The 11,219-nt window shown below is 29.1% G+C and overlaps 1 protein-coding gene across 3 annotated transcripts in view; it reads right to left on the reverse strand.

Moving 5' to 3' along the window:
- Positions 1-10,670, reverse strand: part of LOC111633190 (monocarboxylate transporter 12-like) — a 26,195-nt gene extending 15,525 nt beyond the window's left edge. The window contains exons 1-3 of one of the 3 annotated variants that reach the window (XM_023377718.1): positions 9,998-10,670; positions 5,729-6,087; positions 5,470-5,613 (exon numbers count right to left, since the gene is read on the reverse strand). In XM_023377718.1, coding sequence (XP_023233486.1) covers positions 5,470-5,613; positions 5,729-5,975 — 391 coding nt within the window. In that variant the 5' untranslated portion in view covers positions 5,976-6,087; positions 9,998-10,670. Of the gene's footprint in view, positions 1-3,522; positions 3,667-3,781; positions 4,149-5,469; positions 5,614-5,728; positions 6,088-7,857; positions 9,753-9,997 lie in introns of those variants that run through there. The other 2 variants (XM_023377736.1, XM_023377727.1) reach the window with 2 other exon arrangements.
- Positions 10,671-11,219: the final 549 nt, after the last annotated feature.

Raw genomic sequence — 11,219 nt, forward strand, 5'->3', positions numbered from 1 at the left:
CTGTCAATCATTTCTTATTTTTATTCTATAAAAACAGTAATTACAATTAACAACCGTGTAAATAGAAACAATATAACAAGAATAAGAATCAAAACCCCGACAAATTAACCTTAACTAAACTCTAAAAATTGAATATCAAGAACATAACATAATCGCTTTTCATATTTCTTAATCTAGCTCTCAACAATTTACCACAATGGCACGTAATCATATGGGTAAAAAGGGCAATTGCCTGGGCCCTCACCAACAAGACCCCAAACTAATCTTCCATAAGAAAAAAATACTTTCTCCAAAAAATTCCTCCGAAGAAGTGTCTGAAGTCAACACTGTACAGTACATGGGACTCCTTAATTCAAATTGGCCTGGGCCCCGTGAAGATATAATGCGCCGCTGTACGGATTGTATTGGGTCCGTTCCTCATCTCTCGGTCGTCCTCGTTGTAGGCCTGGCTTAACACACGATCGGTGTAGGAAAAAAAGGCCTCTTAGTACTACGGGACAGAAAGAGTTAAAAATAGGGTACAGAGGGTAGCCAAAAGTTAGTTAGGCTAATCATCAAGATTATGATTCGGTCTCTTCCAACGTATAATAACATACAGCTGTTTCAAACTTGTAACTGTTCTTTAATTAAAGATATATCTTTGTTAACTAGATTTTGGGCCGCCCTTATATTATATTTGCCATTTACGCATATAACACATACTGTATAACATAATCGTTATGTTGGTAACTAGACATCCCCTAAAGGAATGTAACCCTCCGAATTTTAATGTATTTCTATGGTATAATTGACTGTAAGTAGACTATTATCATTCAGTGTTGGCCGAATGATAAGGAACGGGCCTAAAATTTTTCCAGGTAATCGTCTGAAAAATTCCTGAGGATCCAAACGGGATTCGAAAACGAGTTTCCAGAAAAGAAAAGAATAACCTACTTTCTCGAGTAACGAATATAAAATGTAAGAGTGTAGATATTCACTATTGGTTAACTGAGTTGAGGGCCACCCTATATACTGTACTGTACATAACTACTATATATTTTTGAAGAAAATATTATTAATTTAAATATTTTATATCAAAGCCTTATAGTTTCTATAGCTATTTGTTTATCTATTTTCTTTTCAGTAATTTATTTATTTAGTTTTTAATTTAAAATATATGTTATCCATCTCAAATTAGTAGCATCCTGCCTCTGTACATCTTACTTTTCCTGATAAAAACAGAGTCATGCCAGTCATCTATATAACTCCATTCAGGAGAAAATTTTTGAATTGAAATCATATAACTTTCACTTGGGACCAAAGTGTGTATATAATTAATTGGGGCCTCCTGCCCATATTATTTCCATATCTGATCTTGGCTTTATCTATCTAATACCCTTCTCAAGATTAAGGAAGGACAGACAGTCAGTGGAAATTTATAGATCTACAGTTTTTCAAATTGCAACCCAATTATGTAATGACATAATCTTATTTAGACTCCAAGGGCAAAGGGAGAGATTTAGTTTAAGTGAGATATGGGATGGGGAGAGGGCATAAGTTTCTATAAGAGAAAATTTTTAATTGTTTTTTAAATGGCGTAACATCAGTTACATAAAAAAAACCTAAACAATTACAGCAGGTTCTATAAAAAACTTACACGAACGAGTTTATAATGGATTTATAAGTTTTACCGATACTACATTTTAGAACCATACATGACATTTGTAACCTGTAACGTACGGCACACATCAAGGACAGAAAATGTAACATTGTTTGCTAAAGACAAATAAAAAAACTAAAACCTGGCCACGATGCATGCATCAGATTATGTTCACATTAGTAGCCAAATTATCCTTGGACCCATGTTGTATATGTACAAAATTTCTCATTCAGCCTCATCATTTACTCAACTTAACAGAATCTGTATTTGTAAGCTTGATTCACTTAATTTTATGAATGCTTTAACCTTTGTAGAGAAAAATTCTCTCCAAGTAATGTAATGATATGTTAATGATTCTGAATACTGAGACATCCATTGTTAATACTTATTTATACACAAAAGAAACTGATTTAATTATAATTAAAAATCAATCTATTTAAACATAAATATATTGACTCAAATTATCAAAATTTATTTCTAGATGTTTTTTAAACGAAAATATATTTAAATAAGTATAAATAAATATTAAATTCCAAACTAAATTTAAGATTTACACGCTCATCTTTTCTAAGAACACCAAGAGCATCAGCATCTTTATCTTCTTTATCTCCTTGCAGTTACATTTAAAAAAAAATGAATGTCAAAAGAAAATGATAACTTTTCTATTGTTTAATAATAAAATTAAACATCGCATTAAATAATATATTTAAATAAACTTACATATGTATATATATTCATCCTAACGAATAGGAGAATCTCTTTGTCATACTGTACAACTGAAATTTGCTAACAATTTATTTTCATCAGTTTAAATAGTTATTCTTGAAAACCTAGTGTTGATGGTATAACAGAAAAGTGAAGTTTAAAAGAAAAAAAATTGTTTATTGTGTGGATAAAGACATTTTTTCAAAAGCATTTAGTAATAATTACAGATCTAAACTTAAGATGAAGTTTAGATCAAACTCCGGTCAAGCGTACATCATGTCTCTGGCAGATATTCAACAATGTTTAATAATGGATGGTTGTATGCCAAAAGGTGTGACTGGGATTGACTCAAAGTCTAACATAAACCATTGTCTAAGTTTAGATACACTTGTTTCCTAATCAACACTTAGTTTTTTTTTTTTGTATATAAAACAATACAAGAAAATGAAATATGTATTTGTTTACAAAACAAAGTAGTATGTTGGCAAATTATAATATGATACTATCAAAAAATAGTCAATTTTTTTAGATTTAATATTATATATACTTAAATAAACTTAATTTAATAATAAATAATAATAATATAGTAAAAGTAATTGATATTTTCTAGTACAGTATATTATGTAAGATACATATTTATTAAGTTAATTATTAATCGGTTACATAATAAGTTTAGCTCATTATCAAAAATTCTGAACAATGGTAAAAGTAATTCATTTGCTGAATTTAATTGTTATTAGCTTTTATTTGCAAATAATGCTCAACCATAAAAATAAAATTATCATAAAAATCCAAATAAAAAGATTATACAACTAACTATTAATTATTAATTTTAATAAATTAGCATATTTATTAACTTATTATTGTTTGAATTAGTAATAAATATGTGTAACAAATTTGTTTGTTTCTCTTTGTCAAGTACTTATACTTTTTATAGTAGGCCTAAAGTATGATTAATAATATCCTATAGCAGGAATGAATAAATCAGTCTAGAAGATAAATCTCTCAGAAACACAGACACATGTTAATTAACATGCAGAAAATTAAGATAAATAACAGGCTATAAAGTGATTTAAATACTTTAATTAAGATATATTTAAAACAATTAAAATATATTAGTTCTAATGCATCATTCTATAAAATTACACTTGCCGTTTCATTTTATCTAACTTAATTACCTGTACAGAGGCCTATTGTAAAATATAGATAGGCAACACTTGGTGCTAGAACACTAAGTAATAAACCACTTGTAGCTAGAAGTGAGCCTAAAATAGTAACTGCACGGCAGCCATATTTATTAGTTAAACCACTGGCAACTGGACCTGTCAAAATAAATTAATATCAACAAATTAAAAAGTGCTCGACTGTATAGTAAATAAAGATAACTACAGTGTTTCATAATTTTGAATTTACTTTTAGAAATTATCAATACATTACCAATACAAAAAGTTGTTCCGACCATAATAGAAGCAACCCAGGCAGTTGTTCCCTTACTTTCACCGAAATATTTAAGAAACTCTCCATAAAATATGCCAAACGTGTACGTCACGCCGTCTGCAACGACATGAATCATGAAAGACGAAAACACCACCATCCAGCCCCATCCTCCATCTGGAGGAGCACTCCTGCTGACATCGCTGTCGCTGGAGTGTTCGGCAGATTCCCGTTGTTTCGACGTCTTCATCCTAACAAGGAATGTTTCAGCCACTACATTCCTTTGTGAACAGGCTTATTGCAATTTTAAAACAGCAAGAACTACTTCTACAATTCACCATTTACATTTTATAATAGCTGACCTGTAATATTAACAGATTATAAAAAAATTAATTAAATATTTAGTTTAAATTAATAAAATTAAGAATTTAACCATTTTTAATTTAAAATTTGAGAAAAGTATATACTTAATTTACTTATTTAATTTTCTGAAAATACTATGTATTGATTAAGCTATAACTTTGAAATCTATTAATTTTAATAAGTTTCTACTATATATTTTTGAAGAAAATATTATTAATTTAAATATTTTATATCAAAGCCTTATAGTTTCTATAGCTATTTGTTTATCTATTTTCTTTTCAGTAATTTATTTATTTAGTTTTTAATTTAAAATATATGTTATCCATCTCAAATTAGTAGCATCCTGCCTCTGTACATCTTACTTTTCCTGATAAAAACAGTCATGCCAGTCATCTATATAACTCCATTCAGGAGAAANCGTACATCATGTCTCTGGCAGATATTCAACAATGTTTAATAATGGATGGTTGTATGCCAAAAGGTGTGACTGGGATTGACTCAAAGTCTAACATAAACCATTGTCTAAGTTTAGATACACTTGTTTCCTAATCAACACTTAGTTTTTTTTTTTTGTATATAAAACAATACAAGAAAATGAAATATGTATTTGTTTACAAAACAAAGTAGTATGTTGGCAAATTATAATATGATACTATCAAAAAATAGTCAATTTTTTTAGATTTAATATTATATATACTTAAATAAACTTAATTTAATAATAAATAATAATAATATAGTAAAAGTAATTGATATTTTCTAGTACAGTATATTATGTAAGATACATATTTATTAAGTTAATTATTAATCGGTTACATAATAAGTTTAGCTCATTATCAAAAATTCTGAACAATGGTAAAAGTAATTCATTTGCTGAATTTAATTGTTATTAGCTTTTATTTGCAAATAATGCTCAACCATAAAAATAAAATTATCATAAAAATCCAAATAAAAAGATTATACAACTAACTATTAATTATTAATTTTAATAAATTAGCATATTTATTAACTTATTATTGTTTGAATTAGTAATAAATATGTGTAACAAATTTGTTTGTTTCTCTTTGTCAAGTACTTATACTTTTTATAGTAGGCCTAAAGTATGATTAATAATATCCTATAGCAGGAATGAATAAATCAGTCTAGAAGATAAATCTCTCAGAAACACAGACACATGTTAATTAACATGCAGAAAATTAAGATAAATAACAGGCTATAAAGTAATTTAAATACTTTAATTAAGATATATTTAAAACAATTAAAATATATTAGTTCTAATGCATCATTCTATAAAATTACACTTGCCGTTTCATTTTATCTAACTTAATTACCTGTACAGAGGCCTATTGTAAAATATAGATAGGCAACACTTGGTGCTAGAACACTAAGTAATAAACCACTTGTAGCTAGAAGTGAGCCTAAAATAGTAACTGCACGGCAGCCATATTTATTAGTTAAACCACTGGCAACTGGACCTGTCAAAATAAATTAATATCAACAAATTAAAAAGTGCTCGACTGTATAGTAAATAAAGATAACTACAGTGTTTCATAATTTTGAATTTACTTTTAGAAATTATTAATACATTACCAATACAAAAAGTTGTTCCGACCATAATAGAAGCAACCCAGGCAGTTGTTCCCTTACTTTCACCGAAATATTTAAGAAACTCTCCATAAAATATGCCAAACGTGTACGTCACGCCGTCTGCAACGACATGAATCATGAAAGACGAAAACACCACCATCCAGCCCCATCCTCCATCTGGAGGAGCACTCCTGCTGACATCGCTGTCGCTGGAGTGTTCGGCAGATTCCCGTTGTTTCGACGTCTTCATCCTAACAAGGAATGTTTCAGCCACTACATTCCTTTGTGAACAGGCTTATTGCAATTTTAAAACAGCAAGAACTACTTCTACAATTCACCATTTACATTTTATAATAGCTGACCTGTAATATTAACAGATTATAAAAAAATTAATTAAATATTTAGTTTAAATTAATAAAATTAAGAATTTAACCATTTTTAATTTAAAATTTGAGAAAAGTATATACTTAATTTACTTATTTAATTTTCTGAAAATACTATGTATTGATTAAGCTATAACTTTGAAATCTATTAATTTTAATAAGTTTCTACTATATATTTTTGAAGAAAATATTANTTATCTAATTTAAAATTATCCATCTCAAATTAGTAGCATCCTGCCTCTGTACATCTTACTTTTCCTGATAAAAACAGTCATGCCAGTCATCTATATAACTCCATTCAGGAGAAAATTTTTGAATTGAAATCATATAACTTTCACTTGGGACCAAAGTGTGTATATAATTAATTGGGGCCTCCTGCCCATATTATTTCCATATCTGATCTTGGCTTTATCTATCTAATACCCTTCTCAAGATTAAGGAAGGACAGACAGTCAGTGGAAATTTNAGCAATTATTTGTTATGACATTGTCACAATGCTGGGCTGAAATTTTTAATCATATTCTTAATTTATTTAATTTAAAATATATGTTATCCATCTCAAATTAGTAGCATCCTGCCTCTGTACATCTTACTTTTCCTGATAAAAACAGAGTCATGCCAGTCATCTATATAACTCCATTCAGGAGAAAATTTTTGAATTGAAATCATATAACTTTCACTTGGGACCAAAGTGTGTGTATAATTAATTGGGGCCTCCTGCCCATATTATTTCCATATCTGATCTTGGCTTTATCTATCTAATACCCTTCTCAAGATTAAGGAAGGACAGACAGTCAGTGGAAATTTATAGATCTACAGTTTTTCAAATTGCAACCCAATTATGTAATGACATAATCTTATTTAGACTCCAAGGGCAAAGGGAGAGATTTAGTTTAAGTGAGATATGGGATGGGGAGAGGGCATAAGTTTCTATAAGAGAAAATTTTTAATTGTTTTTTAAATGGCGTAACATCAGTTACATAAAAAAAACCTAAACAATTACAGCAGGTTCTATAAAAAACTTACACAAACGAGTTTATAATGGATTTATAAGTTTTATTGATACTACATTTTAGAACCATACATGATATTTGTAACCTGTAACATACGGCACACATCAAGGACAGAAAATGTAACATTGTTTGCTAAAGACAAATAAAAAAACTAAAACCTGGCCACGATGCATGCATCAGATTATGTTCACATTAGTAGCCAAATTATCCTTGGACCCATGTTGTATATGTACAAAATTTCTCATTCAGCCTCATCATTTACTCAACTTAACAGAATCTGTATTTGTAAGCTTGATTCACTTAATTTTATGAATGCTTTAACCTTTGTAGAGAAAAATTCTCTCCAAGTAATGTAATGATATGTTAATGATTCTGAATACTGAGACATCCATTGTTAATACTTATTTATACACAAAAGAAACTGATTTAATTATAATTAAAAATCAATCTATTTAAACATAAATATATTGACTCAAATTATCAAAATTTATTTCTAGATGTTTTTTAAACGAAAATATATTTAAATAAGTATAAATAAATATTAAATTCCAAACTAAATTTAAGATTTACACGCTCATCTTTTCTAAGAACACCAAGAGCATCAGCATCTTTATCTTCTTTATCTCCTTGCAGTTACATTTAAAAAAAAATGAATGTCAAAAGAAAATGATAACTTTTCTATTGTTTAATAATAAAATTAAACATCGCATTAAATAATATATTTAAATAAACTTACATATGTATATATATTCATCCTAACGAATAGGAGAATCTCTTTGTCATACTACTCATAGCTCGGATGTTATGCAGGAAAGCACCATTTAGTAGTGCTGCATCCCTAAAGATGACGCTTTACGATGACGTCAAAACGAACGATACCCTCATCAATTTTGTTCCGGGTTTATTAATTTTTTTTTATTAATATATTTATTTTTATTAAAATTTCCAAAGTATTGAAGATATCGAATAACAAATCACGTATTGTCATACTTTAAAAAAACGTGTGTTGCTAAGGGGTTGATCAATATTTATAAGGGCGGAAGTGAACGTTAATAAATTGCTTGTATTTATGTGTGTGTGTGTGTGGGTAAAGGTGGATGATTGGCAGATTTTTCTAGAAAAACCCACTAAATTGCAAAATGATGTATTCAAGAATACTACTCGACCTTGAACGCACTCGTAATGACTTGCAATTCACGAAGAAAAGCGCAAAAATTAACACGTATATTAACTATTTTATACATATTTTTCCCTACACCCTAGCAAAATAAAATAGGTAAATTATACCTGTTAATTTATTATACCATTTATAGAGCGGGGGGGACTTTTCTAAGGTGATAAAAAAATGGAAAAAATCATTTTAAAAATGTATTCGTGAGGTTTATATTTAATTATTATAAAAGACATAATTCAGGTTTACTATTTCAGTTTGGTTCCGAGAATTATCGATCATATCTGCAACCTGCAACGAAAAGATCATTGACCAAAAGCATAAAATTAACATACGTGGAGATTTTATACCCGTATTTTTAAATGATGTAGGGTGAAGAATAGAAGCTGTATTGAATAAAAATCGCCGCCATTTTTTTTAAACAGATAGATTTGAGTATAGAGTAAATGTTTGAGGTTTGGCTTAGCCCCATATTTTAGTAACCTTGACATTACTGACATCGAGCAAACGAAAGGACGGATGGGTATTTTTGTTGTCGACAACAACGAGACCTTGTAAAAATTAAAAAATAAATAAATAAATAATAATAAAAACCAAACAAATTGAACTGTCCTTGCTTTAAGAGAAAGTAAACAAGACAAGTTTATGGAAAAGTGTATTGAAATTTTGAAAAATAATCGATAGAAAATGGAACGAGTGATGATGAACTTAAATAAAATTGTAGCTTGTTGCTAGGTCGTTCGTCTAAAACGGGGTTTCTATCTGACAGGTTGGTTTTGCTGTGACTCATACATATTCTGAAATACGCGCAGAAGTGTAAATCAACTAAAATTTTCCAATGGCAAAACTAAAAATAGATACTCGACTAATTTATGTTAATAAACACTAGAAAAAGCGTAGAAAAACATCGGATTCTGTATTTAAATTAAACAAAATTTAGCACTTATTACACTTATTACTGGGCTACAATTGTTCTGTGTTAAACACTTAGTGTAATAAGTGTTTAGACCAGCACAATTTAGTAGAGAGTAAGGGTGTGTAAAGTTTTCTATCCGATTGACTTAAGTTTCTATGGGATATTCGTTACGAAAGATTGATTTAAAGGAATTTCACCCTTAGGTAATTGAATAATAAAATGACTCTATTTACGATTGTACTAAAAAACCTTAGCAACAAGCGATCTATAAAGACGTAGTTCAAACTGGCTACATTCCAGAATAAAGAATATGGAATTTATAAACGAATAACAATATTGAAATAATTAGAATAAATAACATGGTGCGATTAAAGTTCGTTTCTATTGGTTAGAAAATAAAATCGTTTCAAGAACGTTAACAAAGGATCGACGATAATTAATTTAAAGATACAAACTACACGTAGAACAGAATTAACACTACAGTCAGCTGTTTCTAAAACAAAGAAAACACTAGGATAAAGACCGTTACGTCATACTAATAGGGTGTTAAAAAGCATTTTAAATTAATTCGAACTCTATAGAAAAAAATAAGGATAATAAATAGGTTAAATCCTAAATTATTTTATTTTATTTTTACGACCTAATTATATTATTACACACTTAAAAAAAAAGAAAAATAATTAAATTAGGCCCCTATATTGATTTTAAAAATCGATATTATTAAGAAATTTCTTTTATATTTAAAAAAAAAAACAATAAGAAAAGCGAGGGTTATCTTAAAGTCATTACCTTTCTTTTGTGTGCCTGTCGATTGTGTTGTTCGGTTCACGTGCTTAACAACTGACAAGAAGAGTCAGCTGTTATTCTCACTAGTGTTGAATCGTACGGGAAGTCTCGCGGTTTAGACGAGAACACGAGATTACGATGACTATGTCAGGTGACGGTTCACTCAACCCTTACACTTTCGTCGTAACACGTTTAAAACTCTACCGAGAATAAAGAAGAAAAGAAAAATGTCACCCCCTTTTTTTTTTCTATATATTAAACTCGTTTGCTTAAACTAAATTCCATTATAAATTTAATTAATTCCGCTGGAATGGACACTAGTCGAGTAATTGGCGCTCTCTGCCATCAAATCGAATTTTCTTCTGGTATTTACTCGATTATCTTCAGTTAATTTCGTTGAAATATTCGTTGATTTTAGAAATTTTTCGCTTTATTTTCAAGGAAATTTTGTCCATTTTCCTGGATCCGAGTGGTGATCGTATTTCATACCTGTATAATTAATTATATATATATATATATCCTTTGGTTCTAGTATATTACCATAAATAGATAATTAAAAGTTATTTTTTCGTGATAAAATTCTTAGAAAATTTCACTTTTAACATTTCTTATAATAACTTTAGTTACTTAAGCTACAAATTCTATGAAATTCTATAGCTAAACGCATTTAACGTGTTGGTTCCCAGATGTTACTTTAGATAATGACGCTTGTGTATAACGTTCCTGGCAGTAACTGGGATGATTTTTACAGGGGGGGTCGAATTTGAGGAACGAATGAGGATGATGCAATACGTGACGCAGGCCAATTAATTCCAGAAAAACAAAAATTACTCTCGTTTGTTGCTATTGGCTACATTTTCCTTCTTTTAACAAAGGTTAAAAATTCCGTTTTTATCAAATATAATGGATTTAAAAAGTTGTAAATAAAAATATCGGATATAAAATCTGTCACGTGCTAAAGACTTCCCTTTACGACCGGATATTTCGTTTCTAAATTATATGATATACTTAATGACGAAATCAATCGAAGTACTGTACGATATTTTATTAACATAGTTTACTTTTTAGATAAAAATTAGTATAAATATTATATACGAACTCATACTAAGCTATAAGATATAACAGGCTCTTCCCTCTGTTGGAAGAGAAGGGCCTGTTATATCACCAGCAACTTAGAGCCTCGCATGTATAACTTGAGGTCTTAAGCTATAGCTTGTTTAGCTTA

Source organism: Centruroides sculpturatus, unplaced genomic scaffold (assembly GCF_000671375.1).
Source record: "Centruroides sculpturatus isolate CEXI.00-Female unplaced genomic scaffold, Cexi_2.0 scaffold110, whole genome shotgun sequence".
NCBI lineage: Eukaryota > Metazoa > Arthropoda > Arachnida > Scorpiones > Buthidae > Centruroides > Centruroides sculpturatus.